We start from the raw sequence: 22,549 nt of genomic DNA on the forward strand, positions 1-22,549 counted from the left end.
TAATGAGTTTCACATACCCGTATCAATTTCTTAAGGCATTCCTGACAACTTAATGCAAAATTTACCATCTATATAGCCAAAAAAAAAAAAAAAAAAAAAAAGAAAAAAAGACATTTAATACTTCAAGTACCTCAAATGGGAGACTGTCACTAAACTAGGTTGATCTCATAAAGCACAGTGTTCTTTCAGTTACTGTTTTTTCTAGCTGGTGTTCTGCCTTTAGATGTGCATTAGTTTACTCCTGTTGCAAATGAGACAACTCAGACTGAAGAACGTTCCCCCTTCTACTTCTTCTGGTATACATACATACAGAAGTTGAACTTTCTGATGAAAAAAACCATACAGAATCATTCTGAAATGTCAGTGTTCATGCCAATAAATACCTTCCATTCTTCCAGCCAAACTTACATTGTCAGAGCACATGCTACAGTTGGTAACTATTAAAAATTTATTTATGGCAAAATTGAAAAGCAAAATTTTGACAACTTTAGAAAAATGGTGACAGATACTAAGAATGTTTTTGCTTTCATAAAGCAGAGATTGAAGGATGTAAATTACCCTGATCTGGGATTTTATAAGCTTTCTACCACCTACAACGCTGAAAAATGGAGGAAAAAATTATGAAAAAGTAACTACCTGAGCAAGTATTACGAGCAAGATCACAGGCTGTTCTCTTTCTGTATGCATAAGGGTTATCTTGGTCAAACCAGAGAAGGGAGAAATAATAAGCAAAGAGTTGCCCATTATTTAAAATACTTGAGATAAGTTAAAACGACTGAGCAGCTAGTTATCAGGAGACACTATGACTCAGGGAACAAACAAACAAATCCTCTGACATTGCAGCTTGGTTAATATTAAAGGAAGGACAGCTTCCTCCAGGATTTACTCTAGATTAGCTCTACCCCTAGATTCTGGGTAGGAGTGGACTTCTCAAACCTGTAGGAGTTTGATTACAGAGTTAATCTTCATGAGTTCTTGAAATTTTCTAAGAGGGCTCATCTCATTCTCCAGCTCCAACAAATACTTCAAAATCTTTCAGGTGTTAGGGTAGACACTAGAAGATAGGGCTACAAGGTACAATCAGTTTTTTTCCTCAAGTGATATAATTAAAAGTTACTTCAAAGGCTTGATCACAGATCTGTGATCACAGAATCACAGAATCATCTGGGCTGGAAAGGACCTCAGAGATCATCAAATCCAACCCTTGATCCACTACTGCTGCAGTTACCAGACCATGGCACTGAGTGCCACATCCAGTCTCTTTTTAAATATCTCCAGGGATGGAGAATCCACCACTTCCCTGGGCAGCCCATTCCAATGTCTGATCAACCTTTCAGTAAAGAAATTCTTTCTAATATCTAACCTAAACCTCCCGTGTCAGATCTTAAGACTATGCCTCGTGTCTTATCATGGAGATAAGGTTCCTCTTCTTTCAATTCGTCAAAGCCCACACTCAAATTACGAATTAAAATTGGTTGCAGAATTTAAGATTATTTCTATAGCTATTTTAACATTTCTAAAGAAAGGTTAAGTTTTACCTGGGTAAACAGTCATCTTTCAAGCTTAATAGGAGTATTTTGAATATACATTCTTGTTGATCTTTTTTTCTAATCAAGTTCATTTATAGCTCTAGATTTATGACATTGGCATAGGGCTTATTAGAAAATACCTCAAAATAATATTTTTTAAATCAGTAACAAAATAATGACTCAGCTATTCTTAATATTAAATGATTGCCAAACCAGCACCATTTACCAACCAAAATATCAGTGTTTATCTGTAGAAGTAACTGAGCTATAGAACAAAAAGTAACTTAAGTACCCGTGAAAATATAATTATTAATAGTATAATTTTAGTAAAACTTTATTTAAAAAAAATTTAGTGAATAGTTTCTAGGACTTGCTCAGTCTCCACACAAGCATATCTGAACTTAGCTGAGCTGCTGCTATTTTCAGAGCAGTTTCTTGGTAGAGGGCACCAGTCATTGTCTGATTCATACTTAGCACACCCTCTTCCCGTTCATTCTGAAGCTTCTTTCTGAATTGCTGAAGTCCCTCCGTGCTGTCCAGTAAAGAAACCACAGAAGCATCACTGATTTTCTTGCTGGGCTCATTCCCCCATGTGAGGCTGTTCACAGCTTTACTTTCTTTTAATTCTTTTAAGAAAGAATTCCTCAAGGTGAGCATTTCTTTTTCCAAAGCCAGTGCTAACTGTTCAATAAGAACACTTTTACTTCCAGATCTCAGTAGCTTTACATCACAGCTTGGTGGGAGAACTCTAATTAGGCTGTGAAGGCACTGAAATAAGACAGTCAGGTTTCTGAAAAATAAAAATGATTAGTTATTATTGTTGTTACTACCTTGTATCTTCAAAATTCTACAGTGGAAAATAAAGCCAATCTACTTTCTATCAAACATGGAGAGACTTAATCTGATCATGGCTTTAAGTATAATGTGTACTGTACATAGAAGAGTAAGCAAGGGGCTTTCTAATGTCATGCACATTAGCCATTGTACAGTAATGGAACTGACACTAAGCAAGCTTCAGCAATGTCAATATTCTGTTCTAAAATACATGCCCTTGGTTAGGGTTATATGTGTATCACATTTCTTTCTTTAACAAGTAATTCAAAAGTACTTCGTATGATGTGAGCCTTATCTGGCTAAATCATAAATTATAGCAGTATTACTAACTTGTTTAGCCTGATTTGGGAAATCTTAGACATTTGTCCAAAAATCTACATAAGAAAAAGAAATCACTGACACTCTTCAGATTATTTCCTTTTCAAAATGATAGGAAATACATATATTGCAAACATTTAAAAAGTAGATTAAATTTATGTTGCGGTACTAAACTACAAAAATGACATAGCATTACATTTAAATTTAGCATAACTTGGGCTTTTTTGTTGTTTGCGTTTTTTGTTTTTAAAATCACCTTAAGGATTTTACAGCAACAGATGTTGAAGAAACATTATATATTATACTAGGAATAATGTAAGAAAAATGAATATATAATTGATGCAGTGAAATGAACAAAAGTAACTGTAGAAAGATATCAGTGGAGACCAGACTTATTCAGTGTTCTAGCCTAGACAAAATTTGGCCAAGCATTTTGGGTTCTGTCACAGTTCTGATTTTAAAATAATTCTGCTAGTGCTGATAATTATCATATCATCATATTGGAAAAGCCTATTGGTTACAATTTTGGCTGTTGTTTATGGTACCAATAAGAAATAGCATCAAGATAAAAAGGCGTGTGCAAAAGGTGAATAAATACATTGAGTAATTTTACCTGCAAAATAATGTTAGAAGTCCTTCAAATGGATTTTTCATGGTCCAGTTAAAAATTGTACCATACACATTTCCTACTTTATGACAGAATATATTGTTATGGCATTCCTTAAATGGTGTGCACTCCATTTCTCCCAGTAACCATGAATTTACTGGAGTCACTGTGCAGTCAGAAGACACTATCTGAAAGGAGAATCTGACAGATACCGCAAGGACAGCGAGTATATCTTCCATGGAACCTTCAAGAAAACACAGTAACAAGATATTTGACCTAAATATTTTACTCATCATGCATTAAGTATTCTTAGATTTCTGGTACACACTCCCAGTTTTACATGAAGAGTTTGGAACTGCATTCATGCATTCTTTGGGAATTCTCATCTTACAAACCTACCTCTGTCAAGCAAAATAGTTAGCTGATTAACAGCCCCCTGCCTGTATAATGAAAGCTCTAAAAACAAACATCACCTTGCCAGAAGAAAACTATTAATGGACTCCTGTGATAGTAGAATGACATGCTGGCTTTAGTAAATGATAAACCATTAAAGGAAGAAAGAAATTAAAACAACTCCTTGCAAATGACCAAAATGATACTTCACTACATGAGCAGAAGCCCAGTTCAAAATCAGTTCAATCAGGAATATTAAAAGAAACAAAACCAAATTACTTAATAGGTGTATCAATGAAGAAAAGGTCCAATTGCTTTGGTATTATTTACGAAGTAATACTATGTGAGAAAAATATGTATGTATCTAATCAACAGCAGATATTTAAATACAGAAAAAAATGCAGGCTTCAGCATTCTGTACTCAGACTTCAAAATTAACCTTTCCAGTATACATCAGCACCAAAACTAGTACAAAACCTGACAGCAACTCACTTAACATTCTTTTTGTATTCAAAAATGTTCTGTCTTGTATTTCACCCCACTTCTAATTCACAACAGGTCTATTCAGTTCATGTTCAAAGAAACAGCTGTAATTAGTCCTTGAAAACTCAGTTCAGCATCACATAAGCTTAAGAATGAACTATAGAGGTATGAATTCAAATTATACCAATCAATTTACCTGTACAGTAGCTATTATCCCTCAGCATCTTGACTGAATATTTTCCACTTGAAATATCATCCAGACTTAACAAAATTTTCCCACAGATTACAGTAATCTTTTTGCTTTCCTGTAAACTATCATTCCGACGTTTTTGTTTCTTTGCATGGAGAAGAACTACGCAACAAACACGATGAAATGCCAGCAGAGGTGAAAGGCTGGTAACAGCAGCCACTGTCTTTGTTCCATTCAGCTGAACCCCTGAGCATCTCTTAAACTCTTCCTTCAGGTCATTTTTGCTATGTAAGTCCAATTTAATCTTTTTTGGAGGAGGCTCGATTTGACACAAGGAGACAGACGATGCTGAGAAGGCTTTGTTCAGCTTAATGATTTTATTTTGACACTTGATGATTGGAGAAATTGATGAGAAGTCTCTCTCCAGCACTAAAGACAGGCTGACATCACTCAGTGACCTGTGAAAATACATGTAAGATGACTGCACTCCCAGTTTGCCTTTTGCCTACTGACAAATAACCAGAACTTTGCAGATACATACAGACATTTAAGACTACCACAGACTTCAATATTACTCCAAGTTAAGTCACAGATTGTGCAAAGAATATTCAAATTACTATTTCATGTAAGCTTAGTGGTTAAGATTTTCAAAATGAGGTCTGAATTTTCTGAGTGTCTAGGAGTTAGATGTCTCATTTCAACAGAAAGAACTTTGATGTCTAATTAAAAAAAAATGTTTAAAATTTCACATCAGCCTTGCAGATACTGTATGACTTTTATAATTTTTTAAAGATACAATTTTTTAAATAAAATACAAGTATCAATGCTCTCTTTGAGAACTGAAAGTTCTTCTGATGTCATTATATTGTTTTATAGATATTCAAACAAAATTGAACAGAGTAAAATATAAGCTTTCAAATACTATTACCTTGAACATGCATCAATTTCCTGAAATGTATCAAGTCCTTTATTCAACATGGTCTCTCAATGAAATCCTGATACTACTGTTTCAGATAAGCACTGAATGAATACTTTATTCTGATAATCAGTTAAGTCTCAAGATGTCACTGACATCTGCAAGTCACGTGTCTAATATTCTTTACAAAGAAATAAATGCAATCTAAACCATCACTGCAGTCTTGCATTAGCAGGACACACAAAAGTAATCAGCAAAGACTTAGTGTGTGAGAAAGAAAGACCCTTTCCCCAAAACCACAGGTTGTTGTATATAGTACTGAACTGGAGCCCAGAAGAGCTAGGTTCAGCTGCTAGGCTACCAGGTAACCTTTGTCAAATGACTATCTCCACAGAATTTTTGCTCAACTGTAAAAATGTGGGAGAGGGCAGTACTGCTGCTTGTTTTTAAAGAATGGTTCCGAATCTTCTGAACAGGAACTAGGTATTTCAATTTCAAAACCAAGTCATCATCAAAGCTAGAAGAATAAACACTGGAAAGACAAGAACGATCTCTTGCCTCAGCGGCTTTTAACAGAGACTATCAAGAAGATGAGGTCAACTTTCTTGTAAAATTACAACAACCTGGCAGTTGGGAAATACTACACCTGCAGCTCCAGCAGAATGACCAAAGGGCGTAACAGGTCACCTCCCTCACAGCCACTTGAATGATTTTCAGTGGCATCAATAATAGTCTTTAAGCTTACCCTAACACAGTCTCAGCTACGCTGCCTGTGGTAATAATAGAGGTCTAAAGGTAAGGTCTGCCTTCACAAAAGTTTACATTACACAATGCATGTTGTACATTTATATTTCATGTAATCCTGCTTTTTAAACTGTTCAAATTTAGCTGCATTCCTGTAGCAGGGAAGTGGCATAGGTAGTATTTACAACTAGAACTGAGCAGTTCAAATGAACAGAATAAACAAATGTTTTTTAAGGCAATAATAAGAATAAACAAATAATTTTTATGGCTTAAATACTGTATGACTGATTGTTCTGCATAATTTACACAAGACATAAGCTTAGCAAATATTTTATTTGATTGGGTACTTCCCAGGAGCATAGTTCAATTCAAAAGCTAAGTATTAATAAATTAAGTCCTTCAGAGGGTTTAATATGTTTTATTCTGCACTTCTTTAAGCACAATCGCTCCTTAGGAATGCCAAGATGCTAACAGTAGGGCATCAGGAACTGTACAGACAGTTCCTTTAAGACAGAGCTTTATCTACACGCCATACTGATGTCAGCATAGCTATGTAAACATGGACTAAACAGGAACATAATGTTTGTGAAAGAAAACTCTGCTGTGAAAAGTCTCCAGTAATGGTGTGGTTATACTGACAACTGATTTTTGGCTATGCAACATTTTTTGCACAGTATTAGAGACAAGCAGCAGCAAAACTACTGAGAAGACACACTTGAACCGCATTATATACAGATTTTCAAAATGAGAAAGTTCAAATCTCAGAAACCCATTCTTGCTACTGCAGAGCTTAACGTGCAAATTCATTTTCTACAAAACTACTCAATGAAAATAATAGATAAATTGATATACTTACAAGTAATACGATTCAGTTAGCTGTACTCCAACTACCAAGCTGTCACCCACAACACGCTGCCACAGTTTCTCTATGAAGAGCTCTGGAGCTTTAGACGCCAATGATGTCTCTTTACTAAGAGAATGAGGAGGATTTTCTACATCATCCCAGAGAGAGACAAGACCTTCCTTACAGAAAAATATTTTTTTAGATAATTTAAGTGGAGATATTAGCTCTTTCTATACTGCATTACTTTATGTCTTAGCACAAGTGACTGCCAAAAGCTCTTTTCAGATACATGAATTGAAATCTATATAAGCTAGTTTATTTTCTACAATATGTTAGAGTGAATTGCATTTTCTTTAAAAAGAAAATATTATAAAAGGCACAACACATTCTCTCCTTGTAAACATCAAATGTCTTAAGTCTTGACCTGCCACAAAAATTGCTGTCCAAAGAAGATTAATGCACTATGGTTTGTTTTATATTACTGCATTAATTGACTGAAATTTTGTTGTCTAAATTTGGCTGACTTGAAACAGACCATAATGTTAGCTGAAAGGGAGATGTAACTCCATTTTCACTAAATTAGGAAGATGTTTTTTAGAAACATATTAAGATAACATCTTCCAAACCTCCAGAGCCTTCTCAGCCTACAGTTCACTCTGCCTCATCATAAACTTTGCTTACACAGATCTATGACGACTTTATTTTCGTAACATTAGATCACAGTTAGATACTACAGGCAACTGTACCAATTAAGACTATATGTTCCTCCTACTGTTTGTCAATAACTTTTTTGTTAGAGGCTACTCCTCCATATAACTCAGTTATCAGCAGGCATTGTGCAAATCAATTTCAAGTAAAGACAACTAAATTTAATCCTATCTACGCAGACAGATTAAGGCAATGAGTCAGCAGATTAATGGGTTTTGATGGTGGCGATCCCTACTGGTGGAAGTAACAAGTGGGTGAGGAAAGCACCCTTTGCAAATGGCTCAGCAGAATTTAGAAGCCAACTGTACTGTCTTCTGCATTTACCTCTTTTGCAGCTGGCAGAACATGGGCTCTTTCTTCAACAAGATCTATTAATGCTTTGCAAGATTCAAGAATAACCCTCTTTTTGAGTCTTAAATGCTGCTGTAGCTCTCGAACAGAGGTGTAACCAGCCTGTAAAAAGTAAAAATGGTCATTAGACTTGTGTTTAGGTCTACAGGCTTGGGGAAGAAGAGCTAGAAAGCTGCCCAGAGGAAAAGAAACAGGGGGTGTTGGTGAAAAGCTGGCTGAACATGAGCCAGCAGTGTGCCACGGTGGCCAACAGCATGCTTGCTTGATTCAGGAATAGTGTAGCCAGCAGGACTGGGAAGTGCTTGTCTTCCTGGACATGGCACTGGTGAGGCTCCACCTAAAGGACTGTGTTCAGTTCTGAGGCCCTCACTGCAAGAAAGACACTGAGGTGCTGGAGTGAATCCAGAGAAGGGCAACAAAACTGATGAAGGGTCTAGTGCACAAGTCTTATGAGGAACATCTGAGGGAACTGGGGTTGTTCAGTCTGGAGGATAAGGAGACTGAGGGGAGACCTTATTGCCCTCCACAACTACCTGAAAGGAAGTTGTAGACAGGTGGAGATCAGTCTTTACTCCCAAGTAACAAGTGAATAGGACAAGAAGAAACCTAGTGTCTAAGATAAACTTCTGAGGTTAACTTTTTAAAATTATGTACATTTTTCTCTTTTTCATTACTGTTCCAGCTTCACTTTTCCATTGGAAATCTATCTATTCCACTTTCTTCTCAGGCCTTGTACTGAACTTCCCCCCTATCCTTCTCCAAAAGAAGCCAACACAAAAAAACCCCGATGAACAATTTAAGATGACAAGCCTGAATAAAAAGCACTTCATGGAAGCAATGTGATGCCATCTGCTCAAGCTGCAATGGCAAATGGCATTTCAAGCAATCATAAGTTCTGTGAAAAAACAAAATAAAACAAAAAAACAAACCAAAAACCAAACCTGCCACCTATCAAACCTTCCACTGTAAGTACCAGTTTACAAGCAGTAAAGCAGTCAGACTTTGGGCAAGAGAAGACAAGGAAGAGTTAAGAACACAAGATGTTTGTATAATAGCTTTCTAAATGAGGCCATGAGAACACCAAACAATTATGCACCTGCACTGGTGAGTAACTTCTGAATAAACAACAGAAAACCAGAAAGAATATAGGAAAGGACAGACTGGGAAGCATTCAAAATTGCCAGTTTCACTGATGTAGCTGCTGACTAGTAGTACTTTTGCAAGCCCCTTTTCCTCAGAAAGCAACAGAAGAAAGTGACCTGAAATTCACCATGTGACAAACCCAAGACTGGGTAGCGCCACCCAACTCTGTCTGGAACAAGTAACAGCAAGTGACATGCATATCCTTTCTGCATATACCAAGATGTACTAAGCAACAAAAATTGTCAGAAATCACACTCTTTGCACTGTGAAACTGAGAGAATAAAACCAGATCACCTTAAAATAGAAAATAAACCTCAACATAAAAATAAAGCAGCCCAAAGCTGAACACAACAGAGCTGCAAGTAAATCCAGCAAGAACAGCAGGACAGATGAATCACTGTCAAAAGCAAATCAAATTAAGGCAGAGGCTTATTAGTACAGCCAAGTGGTTTGACACAGTGTAATTAAAGTTGCTGTATTAGTGGGTAAATAAATACCGACACAGAGCAAAAAATAATGAGCCAAGAACTGTGGTACTTTTACATAGGAAAGAAAACAGAAAGGAAGATACATGATTGATGAGACTGAAAAAATATTGGAAGAAACAAAGGTAAACTGGAAAAGGTACACAAAAAAGCCAGAAAAAATATAATTCAGAGTTCTACAGGCTGCAGCTGCTCATATGGTGCTTCTATGTTTTTCAAGTGACTAAAATCCCTTATGAAAAAACAACTAGCAAAGAAATAGAGATATGAAAATAACTTTGTTTTCAAATAATGTCTTTTGTTAATTATTAACCATTTGGTACAGGCCAGCACATAGTACTGTGTAAGACCATCTCTGACAGTATGTTGGATGTTTACTAACATGATGAAAGGCAGAAAGTCAGTCAATAATATATGCCCATTGATTACTTGGACTCTGGCAAGTTCCTCCCAGCCTATTTTATAAAGGATGCTAAGTACACATTTTAGCTTTACCTACTCTGTTTTACAAAACTATGCTAATAAAACAGGAAGAGAAACATAAGCAGGTGGTGAAATAACCCTGATCACTAATTTAGGCAAAAGTAAAAGCCAAATTGTCTGCAGGCTATAGACAAGGAATCAGACCATAACACTCTTCTTTATTTTCATGATTTAAGTGCCAGGCAACACCACTCACTGGAAACCTAGCACTACACTATCTCACAGTATGTAATGTTGTGAAAAAGAAGTAAACTTCTGAATTTCTTCTAAATGGTATTTAAACATCTATAAATGACTGTCATGAAGCTTGGATAGGATGGCTTCACCCTTATCTCAGAAGTTTAATGACAACTAAATTAGACCTTTCCAATGATCCAAATGTTTGTGAGAACCAAAGCACAGACTACCACTGATTCGAGAGTAGATACTTAAAAAGGGTCTTCTCCCTGAATCACTTCTCCAATTAAAGAAAAAACAACAGTATTATTAAACCTTTAAATAAAGTAGCAATACAGAAAAGCAATTTAGAGAAAACACCTAGGCACAACTATTGAGTACAAACCTGTAATCTTGCTTCAAGGGCTTGAACAGTAAGCAAACCATTCTCCTGCAGTCCTTCTGCAGCAGGAACATCATGTTTATAATTAATACCACTCTAAAAAAAACACAACAAAGCAAAATGCTGAATGAATTAAAAAATTGAAAGTAAGGTACAGGTTATTACACAGCATTATAAAAATCTGGGGGAAAATATACGGAAAATCAGAATAATCACAGTATGCATTTTAAAGAAAAATCTTATCTTCTGAAAGCAATTAGAGGTAGATAGCACATAATGGAAAGACCCAATTATGAGAAGATAATTAACAAGCACTATGGCCTTAATTAGGAGTTCTTAGCCAAAAGGTAAGCGTTGTAACCATCCTGTTACATATGTGAAGCATTTTCAACTGCATTATTTTAATTTCCCAAAAGAATGTTGATGCCATCAAGAAACTAGAATAATCTCTTCAGATAATTTATGATTAGAGCAGTGAACACAGTATTCAAACTTCAGGGCATTTCACAGCACACATCCAATTTCACATTGCATCAATACTCAATGATTTCCTAAGGTTTTCTCAATTTAGTAAGCACAGGCTGAGTAGCTGAGAAAAAGCAAGCTGAACTTACTGCATAGTTGACCGCTCCAAGATCTGTTATTTTGAATGTACTTAGCACTTCTCTGTTGGAGTCATCCTTAAAAAGCAGTAACAGTTGCTCACTTCCAGAGCCAACAAAATCATCCACCAGAACAGACCTCACTTCTTGCCATTTGGAAGCCACCTACAGTAGAAGGGTTTAAAAATACATACATTTGAATAAATCTTGCATTTGAGATTTCGCTTTGGTGAAGCCTGATTTCTATAAAGAGGCAGCCCATTCAGGTGTGTGGAATACAGTATTTCAGTTTGAAGCTCTCTTACTCCATCATTCAGCACCTGTGTAACTCTGGGAAAAATTAGCCATTTCTCTTTATAGATTGCTTGCCATAAAACAGATGGCAAAGATGCCAGCTTCCCAGTGTACTCAAACAGATCGATAGCTGAATGCTGTAACATTTATTTAGAACCAGTAATACTTGCAGATCAGTAATGCCATTAATCCTGTATCTTTTGTTGCATTGCATATATGTTTGAGAAGGAAAGACAAATTTGTACAGTAATGCTGAAAGCTAAATAGAACAAAGTTTCATTTCCTGAGTTATCTAAGCCTTCTTGACAGGGTATTGCAAAACTCTAGAAGTTAACTGTCTCTCCTGACATTAGGTAACAAAAGCAAGGCCTCTTCTCATCATTTTCATGAAACAACACATTTTGTTTCTAGGAAATGAGACTCCAAAGGATTTTAAGTGCCAATGCAAAGTTCACGCTTTGCAATGTTACCAGTTTACCTTCACTTTAACCTAAATTATGTGGGCACACTTATAATTATCTTACAATTTTAAGTGTTAATACTATGGAAGATTTCAATTAGTAACAGAAGCTTTGGCTCAGAGTCAAAAAAGGGATTATTAAATAACAGCATACAGCCCTGTATATATATATAAGCAAGTATACAACTCTCTCTCTCTCTCTCTCTATATATATATATATATGTATATAGCCCGGGTATATAAGCAAGCAATGAAAACAAACCAGTCTCATACCTGATATAGGCTAACAGAAGCAGCAACAATAACAAAAAAAAAAAGTATCTATAGAACTTGAGCATGTAGCTTTTCAGTTGCAGAAACTTCCACTAAGACAACATATACACAAAAAGATACGGTAATAGACCAGAGTTGTCTGAAGCCACAAATACCTGTAAGCTGTCTTTCCTTTGTACCACACAGACATTTCCAGAGGCAAAAGACACAATAAATAGCAAATCACTGCTACTGGTTACAGCTGTTCTTACTGAACATGGTTTTTCATATGGAAGTTCACAAGCACCTTTTGGGACACCATCTTGGAACCAAATAAACTGATTCTTGTGAGTTATGGCAACAAGTGATACTCTGAGCCGTTTTTTCAACATTTCATTCTTGCAGACATAGACAGAAGACACCACTCTGCCATAAGCATGAGGCATGAAGCTTGTGCCAGTCAGCATTTTTTGTGTTTCTATTGCATATGCAAAGAATTCGGTACCCCAGATGGCTCTGTCTGAAGCAGAAAACTCATCCTCATCTTCACTCTCTGGCAGGCACGCAGTTCTTATCCCTAAAACAACAGTGCCTTCATCCACAATTTCACCTGTCCAAACAACAGAAGAAACCTGAACAGGAACACTTAGAACCGTGCAGGTGTCTGAAGAGATGTAGAACAGCTTGTTGGCATGCCTCCACAAGACTGAAGGGCCAGCAAACAATCTGATGTCTTCTTTCAGCTCATAATCCAGTTTAAAATGAAAGGATTGCTCAAACTGATTTGAGCTGTGAAGCAACAATAGAAGGTATCCAACCACATTATTCCTTTTTTTCTTTTTCATCAAAATGCAGGGAAGGATAATTCCTGTTCTAGAATCCGTTGTGCAGCTGCAACAAATTATCTCAATTTTTAAGTGACTGGAACTCATGTTGAATACTCCAGAAGATTTCTGAACAAACAGGTTGGTGTCTCTGTTGAATGCCATTCTTCTGACAAATAAACTCATTGTTTTTTCACCTGTTCCCTCCACATGTTTTGGTTTTGACAGATGAAATACAAGGACTTCTCCATTGTAGGATAAGAATTGTTCGTGCTCTCCTAGAGGCATTTTTATTTATCTTCATGTATATTGCTCTAAATTAAAACTGGATTCATCTCCGTTTTCATCAAGATTATTTACCTGTGGAAATTTTAGCCTCTCTGGAAGTTTTCCATCTACAAAAGTGAACAACCAAAAAGTTAATTTTTTCTTTAAAACTTATCCATAACTATACACCATGAAGCAGTGACATAGAAGGTCAGTATGTGCTTTAATCTTGCACATCAGAATGAATTTAAGCAAATTAAATCGCTGTTCACCAACATCTACACGGCATAAATTAAAAGCAAGCAAGCATTACACGCACTGTTGGCGTGATTGAATTCAAGGCATCAGCTCCACAAATACACCGAATGGACTAGAAAACGAGATTGCTTTAAATTCTCTAATTTAAGGGCTTCCATTCAGGTGGGGGTCTTATTGACAAATATAATTAATTTCCGGTTAAAATTACGAAGTCCCTTTAAGGGGAAAGTTCTCTGATGAAGAGTGCAGTGATTCTGCCACCAAGCATGCATCCTCCCTCTCTCAGACAAGGCACCCCGGGGTCCCGGAGCGAACCGCACCCGTCTCACCGTTTCACTCACATTTGGGGGTATGGACGCCCCGGGAGGGCTCCGACACCCCGGGAGGGAGGACGGCCGCCCTCACCCCCTTGCCCGCGGCAGCGGAGCTCGCCCCTCCCTCCTTCCGCCACCGAAAACCGTTAGCAGCCGTTAACGCCTTCCCCCCCCAGCCCAGCAGGCACCACGCAACCCCCTACGCAGAGGAGCGGCTCGGAGAAGCACAGCAACCGCAGACTCGGGGCTGCCACAACCTTACCGGGCTCCCGAGGCCGCCCCGCTCCAGGCTTCCAAGCAGGGACGGGAGAGGGAGGGGAGTGGAGAGGAAGGAAGCGAGACGAAGCAAAGAGAAGCGGCAGCCACCTCCGAAGCTGCCGCCTCAAGGAGCACGATGGGAAGGGAAGGGAGGGATGGGGCGGCGTCAGGGCCCCGTCCCCGAGGAGGTGCGGGGCTGCCAGGCGGTGCCTCCGCTTCGGCTGCAACGGGGAGGGGACGGATCCCGGGCTGGCCCCGCCTCCCGCCGGGGTCACGCGACTCCTCCTCCTTCCCCATTCCTGCCCGCCCCTGGCGCTGGCGGGACCGGCTGCTGCTCCTGCGGCCGTTGCGGGAGGTTCTGCCGGACCATGGCTGAGGTGAGCAACAATTTCCCCCCCTATACCACCACCACCTCCCCCCTTCTTCCTTCTTTTTCCCCTTACCGCCCACCTCCGAGTCTGCTCTCGCCAGTCCTCCATCGGCGGCATCTCGGGGATGGGATGGTAGGGGATGGTCAGGCCCGCCGTACAGGTGGGAGGCCGGGGTTGTCTCGGCCACCGGCCTTTCCCTTTCTATCACGCCCCTCTCGTTTCGGGTTTCCCCTCAGCAGCGGCAGGACCGGGCAGCGCTGATCAGCGAGGTTCGGCGGCGTTTCGAGGCGGAGTACCTGTCAGGTGAGCCCCTCGGTGGTGGAGCCCCTGGGGAGGGGCTGGGGGCGGTGGCGGGCCCGGCTCTGTGGTCTCTGGGGTTTGCCCCGTGTCGCTTTCTACTCTAAGGGCTTCCTCTGTCCCTGCTTTCTCAGGCCAGTGGGTGTTTCTGCCTCTCCTTCAGGTGGCCGGAGCTTTTGGGGAGGGTGATGCACGAAGCATGATGTTTCCTGTGTTGGCTTTCGGTGCTCTGCTCTGAGTCGCTATCTTGGGCAACAAGACGTGTCGGGGCAAAGGTTTGACCCACAGTTTTGTTGGCTTGGTTGTAGCGTGGGGTCTGGGGTGCTTCTTAGTGCTTTTTGGCCGTGACATACCTGGTGTGTGTGGAAAGAAAGGAATTCGGACCACGACCAGTTTGTCAAGGAGAGAGTTGTTTTTCTAGAGTAACTTGCACTTCAAATTTATGCTGACCTTCATTAAAATCATGCATCATTCCCAGCTTGATGCATAAGTGCAGCTGCTTTTAAACTTGTAAATGAAGGCCAGGAGGTGCTGGGGATGCCTAGGGGAAAGGGAATACCAGGGTAAGACTATGAGAGTTTACTTTGATTTCAACTTTGATTTGCATTGTATATGATAAAGGAATATCTAGTAGTAGAGTATGCTAACAACTGCAGTAAGTACTACATTTTATTATAAGCATCCAAAGCCTTCCTATTAAAAGCATTCTTCTATCCAATTTTTAATGCAAATGCAGTCAGAGCCCCGTAGTTTAGGAGTTGCATGCATCTCCTTTAAACGCATGCAGTGCTTTGATGTTCATTATCAGAGTTATTGAGGTTACCTAGTTACTACTTTTGCATGATTCTGTTACCTTTTTGTGGTTGGTTATAACACTTTTCTTGCAGACTTTGAGGGTCTTCAGGGTGGTACAACTTTGTTTCATATAGGTGATGGGACAACTTTCATAGAGGAAACTATGTTGGTTTTGATTAGAGTTGACTTACATTTCTGGCAAGGTGACAAAATTATGAGAATAGTGCCTTGAAGAGGAGCTCATTTTACCATTTAATATTTCTGTGGGAATAAAGATGTCTTTGATAGAAGATTAGAGCTCATGAGCGTGGAGGATCATATTAAGTTATAAATTCTTTTCACTGTTAATATTTTCAGTTACCATGCATATTTTCCTATGATAGGTGAATTCATCTTGCTTTATGTTCTATTATCCCAAACCCACACTCATAAAGATTACTTTTGAAAGCCTAGACCTTTGGAACAGTTGCTGCTGAAAGGAGTGTTACCTTTTCAATTGAGGTATCCTTTGTAATCTTGAAATTTCCCAAGTTTCTTGAGTTGTAATGGAGCCTTTGCTGGGTTGGTTGTTACAGCCATCAAAATATTTTAGTACTGTTGCAAGGTGAAGTATAATCCAATTTGTAGTATATTGAACACATTTTTTTCAGAAAGCTCATGTTTGGGTCATGGTTTAGGGCTCTTAGTTCTTTCAAGAAAATAGGATTAGGAGTTTTTGAGTTTACATTCTTAAGTCACTCCCTCTAGTTTAGTAACAGCACAAGCAAATTAATGTTGTCGTGCCTGCTTCAAGTGTGAAAAACACTGCTTTAGTTTTATTGTGGTCCTTCAGCCTTTGCTACACATGTTCTAGAAGGTATTCTTTTATGCTGCCCTTCATTTAAAAGGGATGTGCACGTTCATGTAGGCAGACGCCCCCAAACACGAGACTTTCTGTGTTGCAAAGGTATAAATGATTACTTCATATGCAGTAATTTTTGTTTTATGCAGTAGTTTTAGCCAAGGCACATGGAGAAACTGATGCTCTGTCAAAGTCAGAGTTGTGAGCCTCTGTGGAGCAAACCTAATTCCATTTACAGGTGAACTGCAAGTGTTGAAATTTGAGTAACATCCAGGCAGATAAGTTTCTCAGGGGTGGGCTGCTGCGGTTGTGTTCTCCCTCTGAGGGAAATGGTGCTCCTATTTATTCTAGAAACTTAGTGTTTGTGTTATGAAGTGATTCTTCCATATCATGGAACTTGAAGTTACTTCTTCCTCCCTCCCTCATGCAGGAAGAATTGCTAATTGCTGCAAGTGAGGCTATCATCTTGCAATAATTATTTTGGTTGTGAAATGAAAATGTAGAGGGCCTTTGAAATCCTGACTTTTGATGGAAATTATTTATTGGCAGCCTACAATGTTTAAAGCAGAATATACAAAAAAATATACTAATACAGATCTGCTTCATAAAAGTTTACTATTAACTGCCATATCTAATACCTGTTGGAATATTTCACATAAAAGTTACATCCCACTTATATACAACGGTTCTAACAATTTTCAAGGTACCATGGGAAAAGTTTTTTGCTTAGCAATTGTAAGCACCAGAAATCTTCTTTTTTTTTTTTTTTTTTTTTTTTTTTTTGAGTTATGCAGTTATTTCATAAATGTTACTAAATTGAAGAATTGTTTAGTAGTCACATACAGTTTGGAAGACACAGTATTGGAGAATCTTACTGGCTCATTTCCCAGTGTGCATGAGAACTTTCTTGCTGAAGTTGTTCAGAAAATGTGACCATTGAGGGTTTCTAGAAGGAAAGCTTGAACACTGTAAGATCTTATCTCGAAAGCAGTGTTTAATGTTAACAAGGTACTAGGGTATTTTTTGTTAGTCTTTAGTAAATTTTCTAGGTCTATTTGAAACATGACTTCAGTTTTTGAGAGTAATGTGTACCCCTGGTAATTGAAAGTCTTGAATTTAAAGGCATATTTCAAATACTGAAAAGTTCTGTAATTCCAGTAGTCTAACAAATGGTGTCTGATGTGGTAGGCGGACACTCCTTCTCTTGCAGTTTTGGGGCCTAAATTATATTTTGTCTGTTTGGTTTCTTTGTGAGAGCTAGTGATGTAACTGATTTGGGTGGTGACAGGAACAATGCAAACAAGAGATTATTTTCTGGTACTGACTGGTACTAACAATGTTTTCTAGCAAACAGTCTTGTTTCTTTCTTCAATGCATTTTCATTCCTTAGAGGATTTCTAAAATTAGCTTTTATTTCTGGGCTTTTACTTTCCATTTTAATGTTACAGTGGGAAAGTATTTATAATCTAATCTTTGTAGAATTTTCCATTCAACAGATCTGTTCCACACTTCCTTTTGCATAGTTACCATTTCTTATTGCCTGTATTCCCTGCCCCTCCCCATTTACATCCTCTTCCAGAAAAAGGATTTTGAGAATTTCCATTTAAAAGATTAAATTTCATCACAAGTTTCTTTAGCAAAACAAATTTTGGTAGCGACTTATTTGCAATTGGCCAATATGATTAAAATTTTAGGCATATGAGATATCCTCAAAAAATGATACAACTTTTGTAGAATACTCCTAAGGTAATGTTTTGAATACCTGCTTATGTCTGTCAATGCTCTGAAAAATATATTTTCCCTCATTTTTGGCTTTCAAGCTGAGAAATGCTGGAAGAGTCAGGAAACATACAGGTAGGCAAATAGAAAGTTATGTGTTACAGAGCTTTTTGCTGAAAATGGCCTTTATTGTCAGAGAGTGTTCAGTTTAGCTGAAAGTTTAAATTTATCACATCTTGTGGAGGCAGATACTTTGCTTTTAATACTTGATTTTATTGAAATAGCTTGTTTTCTTCATCCCTGTCCCTGTCTAAGTACTGACCTTCTTAAATTGTTCTCAGTCTTGCTGATTTCCTCATCTAGCACTTGAAGACACCTACGTGGGTAGTTGTAGTACTTAGCTTGACATGTGTAGGCAGGAACAGCCAGTTAAAATGGGTTTCCTCTTGTCCAAGGTCAGAGTAATAATTACGACCATTTCAGACTGGAGACTTCTTTGTTGAAATAGCTGAAGGCAATAGTTAAATTGAGAGGTTTTGTATAATGGAGCACTTGACATACTTTCCAAGTTGCTTTCTTCAGTTTTTTTGCATGATAAGGTGTGTTGTTTTTTTTTTTCCTCTATTCAAAGGTATATACTTGCTATCCCTACTTAGCTTAGTGTATGACTTGTTCTGTAACATTTCTAGATATGAATGACTATTCCACTCAGGAAGAAACCTTACAGGTTATAAATTCTGAACTTCTCTGGATTAATTTAGTGTGGGACTTGGTGCTGCTTTTTTTCAGTCTTGTTGAATATTTTCAGATTTTTATTATTTTTATTATTTTTTTAATTATTTTTCCTAAAGCATGAATATCAGAAGGAAGTACAACAGTGCAGCATTGGTCTCCTGGTAATATGGATAGCACTGAAAAAAAAAGAATGAGAAGAGGATAAAATTAGTGCATCAAAGATTTTCATTAATTCTAGTGGAAGTGTTGGAGTGAAATTTTTGTTAATTTGTGCATGTGTTATACAGGGTCATAGAGTTTCACTGTAAGTTTCTCAGCTTGAAGACAACAATAATAGGGCAGAATGTGGTCACTGAGAGAACAGAACTCCTCACTTAAGCAACAAAAAAAGGAAATCAAGTAATAGGAAGAAGCATATTGTTTAAGCAGAACTTTTTCTGCCTTTTTGCAGTCTTCTCCCTTGACCCCAAATATTCAATGAGGAAATGAAAGTAATGCTAAGTAGCTGTTAAAAATAAGCTTAAATAAAGGCATGAACTTTGACCCAAGTTTCAGACGGACCTTTTGGGTTTTAGTCTTCTTGCTCACTCATTTTCTGGAAGGGAAATTGGATTGAAGACAGCTAATTTTGCTCTCTTTTCCGTGCTGTTGGTACTGCCACTCCCTCATATAAAACTTGGAATTTGGTTTTAATGCTTATCAGTAAATACCAAATTTGCTAAGAAGATTATGCTTTATCTCACCTTTCTGGCTCCAACCCTTGCCTAGTTTCCACACAGTTTACCAGTTCAACAGAAATGTCTTGAAGCATCACAGTTTTGCCTTTTTTCATTGGCTGTGGAACTATTCTGGGATTACAGTAAGGTTTGAATTTCTTGGGCCAAGGGAGAAACAAGTTTCCAAGCTTCCAGATAGTTGTCTTGAGTATGAAATGTTTTACAGAAATCTAGCACTACTATTACATATGTGGTTTTCACTATGTCTTTTCACTGGTCTTTCTCAGCAGAAGTAGTTGTGAATACTGTTCCCTGTGTTACTTTTGTGGAAGCAGGTGTGTTCCAACTACCTTATGAAATTGTTTGTTATGGACTTAATTACAGAGATGTTCATCTCCCTGAGTAGAGGCTCTGTCTTAGTGTCATGTATTTTACTGGGAGTTCTGCAGGTGGGAATAAACAGGCCCTTAATTTTCTAGTGGGAAAAACATCAGTATATGTTTACAGGTACGTTAAGTGGTTAGGCTTGGGGATTGTTTGAGTTAAGATATTTCAGTTAATAGTTTCACCTGAATTTCAGTTTAGATACCTCTCAACTTCAGTTTCCTTTTGGTCTCTTAATTGTGCAGAGTGTGTTTAAATTGTGTTGAGAACCCAAAAGTTTTTTCTTTTTTCCAACTGATTCTGTATTTGCTCCAGAAATTTCTAATAATCCAGTAATTTCAATCAAGTGTTCCATGAATTATTTTAAATTAGAAATATTCAGATTGCTTCACAGTGTAGTTTGAAAACGAGTTTTTGGGTGGAAATGTAGATTTGAAGAGGAATTGATCCTCTTATTTGAAGGACTCGGACAATTACATATCACCTATTGTATGTGAGATAAAACACCTTTCCTTTGGGTTCACAGTATCATTCTAAGTTTTATTTACTTTGTAGCAAGAACTTGATAAATCAGGTAAGGTTAAAACTAATCAGTACTTCTGTTGTTCTCTCAGTTTACCTGGTTGAAGTACTGGCATCCTGCAAATGCATATGAGAGCAGAATTTGACGAGTTGTGTGTGAACATTCTGATTGTATGTGTCATCTTCTTGAGAAATTTTTTTTAATTCTTCGTATCTCTGAATCCAGCTTGCTTTCATTTATGTTGAAAGTTTGAATAAAAGGTTTTGCCCATTTCTTTTTCACTTTCATTTTCTTAAAATATTTGTAACACTAGATTTCTAATTTTTTTCTTATTATCTAGCTCCAGAGTTTGGGAAAATTTGGCCCAGAAATGTGTGCTGAGGCATGTTCCACATAATGATATACGAATGTTTTTAAATTACTGCATGATGCAAAATGAACTGTTCTGTCATGTTGACAGTTCTGCTCTTACAGAGATACAGTGAGCAAAGAGAGCATCAGAAAGCAGTGTGAAATGCTGTCCTCTTAGTTTTTACATAGTGGTGTTTATTTTTTGTCTTTAATTACACAGTACTCAAATCCCTTACACAAATAGGATGTAAATGGGCCTGATCTCAGGAAAATACTTGGATGATTAACTGCAGATGATCTTAGCTAGAAGTCAGTATGTGTTAGAGGTTATTAAATCAATTTGAAGTAAGTTAGCTCAGGCATTAGAGACATGTAATGCTGATGTTAAAGTAAATCTTCACTCTTGCAGAGCCCGAGTTTGCCATGGCTATGAGTACCTATAAATGGCTTAAATAGCCAATATGCCATATTGAATAATCCACAGCATAGAATACCTTACCTACTTTACCATGGCTCAGAGAAGCCAATACTTCTTTTAATTTAGCTGATGGTGGATGGGCCAGCTGCTACTGGAGAGACTGTACATGGCAGTCTCTCTGAAGGGGATTTGTGTTGGAATTAATGGTATGCAAAGGGAAGCTGTGAAGTCTTTCTCCCCTGTTGGGTTTTCAAAACTTGACTGAAAAAGGTACTTGGTCACCTGTTTCAATGTGGAAGTTAGCCGTGATGTGAACTGGAGTTAGGACTGAGGTGACCTGCAGAAATCCTCTCCAGTGTTAGTTTGGTATGATTCCAGCTTGAAACTAGACACTGTTAGCATTTCTCAGGCAAAACTGTCCATAAATTGTTGGGGGAATAATCACATTTCAACTGAGCAGTTGAGACTTTACAAAGTTCAACACCTAAAGTCTCTGCAACTTGTTCCCTCTGTGGTTGGCCTAAAGCCAGAAAAGTTGAACAGCATTTCAGTCTTGTACTGAGTGTTCACTTTACAAGTCTTAGTCAGAATATAGGGAATAAGCTGACTGGTGCAAGCATGGAGATGATGAGAAAAGTAACTGAAAGAGTGAGATAGTTTTGAGTGTAATGGAGGCTTGTGGGCAGAGAGGAGCAAGTAGGGGACAAAGATTAAGGGAAATGGGACTGGACCTTAGGTTTTCTAAGGAACAATGTAAGGTAGTGGGATGGCATCAAGGGAGGGAGAAAATAGAAATCTAATGAAGAAGGAACTGAGTAGAAAATATCTGAGGAGCAGCTGGATGTGAAGAAGGTAACTATAATAACCCTTAGTGAATGGACACATCTAAAATAGGCATGTTCTTACAATTATATTGACAAACTTGACAGGAAAAAGCATGAATTGAGAGAAGTAAAATAGGTCATATATTTGCAAGTAGACCAGTAAAACTATAAACATTAGCAGAATGTAATGGTGTATTTTTTGTAACATCTTTGACTTAAGATGTCTGATCGGAGTACACAATTCTGAACCATCCAGTCACAGTTCAGAGTAAATATTTTAATTATGATGGCCCGTAAAGCTGTTATTTTGAATACGAAGGATTAGTCTTTCTCCTATGTGAAAATTAACATCTGTTTCATTAACAACCAGACTTAAATTTTATGCTAATCACAAGTAAGTTTAAGTTAATAGTTTTAAGAGCTTAGTATGTTTCTGAGCAGTTAGCAAAGAGACGGGTA

At 37.9% G+C, this 22,549-nt stretch overlaps 2 protein-coding genes across 5 annotated transcripts in view; one reads left to right on the top strand and one right to left on the bottom strand.

Moving 5' to 3' along the window:
* Positions 1 to 427: 427 nt before the first annotated feature.
* Positions 428 to 14,175, bottom strand: FANCB (FA complementation group B). 2 transcript variants are annotated; one of them, XM_071748467.1, is made up of 9 exons: positions 14,121 to 14,175; positions 12,372 to 13,414; positions 11,202 to 11,354; positions 10,591 to 10,683; positions 7,891 to 8,019; positions 6,871 to 7,037; positions 4,361 to 4,812; positions 3,295 to 3,532; positions 428 to 2,319 (listed from the first exon to the last, which is right to left on the bottom strand). In XM_071748467.1, the coding sequence occupies exons 2-9, from the start codon at positions 13,305 to 13,307 to the stop codon at positions 1,893 to 1,895; spliced, it is 2,595 nt and encodes an 864-aa protein (XP_071604568.1). In that variant the 5' UTR covers positions 13,308 to 13,414; positions 14,121 to 14,175; the 3' UTR covers positions 428 to 1,892. The 2 variants fall into 2 exon arrangements, with proteins under 2 accessions (XP_071604568.1, XP_071604575.1); XM_071748474.1 differs by lacking the exon at positions 14,121 to 14,175 and adding an exon at positions 13,886 to 13,945.
* Positions 14,176 to 14,372: 197 nt separating this feature from the next.
* MOSPD2 (motile sperm domain containing 2) overlaps positions 14,373 to 22,549 on the top strand; it is a 34,241-nt gene continuing 26,064 nt past the window's right edge. The window contains exons 1-2 of one of the 3 annotated variants that reach the window (XM_071748488.1): positions 14,373 to 14,493; positions 14,724 to 14,790. In XM_071748488.1, coding sequence (XP_071604589.1) covers positions 14,485 to 14,493; positions 14,724 to 14,790 — 76 coding nt within the window. In that variant the 5' untranslated portion in view covers positions 14,373 to 14,484. The remainder of the gene's footprint in view (positions 14,494 to 14,723; positions 14,791 to 22,549) is intronic. The other 2 variants (XM_071748498.1, XM_071748505.1) reach the window with 2 other exon arrangements.

The sequence above is a fragment of the Heliangelus exortis genome, chromosome 1, assembly GCF_036169615.1.
Source record: "Heliangelus exortis chromosome 1, bHelExo1.hap1, whole genome shotgun sequence".
NCBI lineage: Eukaryota > Metazoa > Chordata > Aves > Apodiformes > Trochilidae > Heliangelus > Heliangelus exortis.

What these genes read in the sequence shown, in the direction of transcription:
- FANCB (XM_071748467.1), bottom strand. Translation starts at nt 13,307, where the DNA reads ATGCCTCTAGGAGAGCACGAACAATTCTTATCCTACAATGGAGAAGTC. An exon ending in AAAGGAAAGACAGCTTACAG is followed by an intron (nt 11,355 to 12,371) that starts GTATTTGTGGCT and finishes CTTCTACTGTAG; the next exon opens with GTGGCTTCCAAATGGCAAGA. An exon ending in TTCTGCCAGCTGCAAAAGAG is followed by an intron (nt 7,038 to 7,890) that starts GTAAATGCAGAA and finishes TTTTTCTGTAAG; the next exon opens with GAAGGTCTTGTCTCTCTCTG.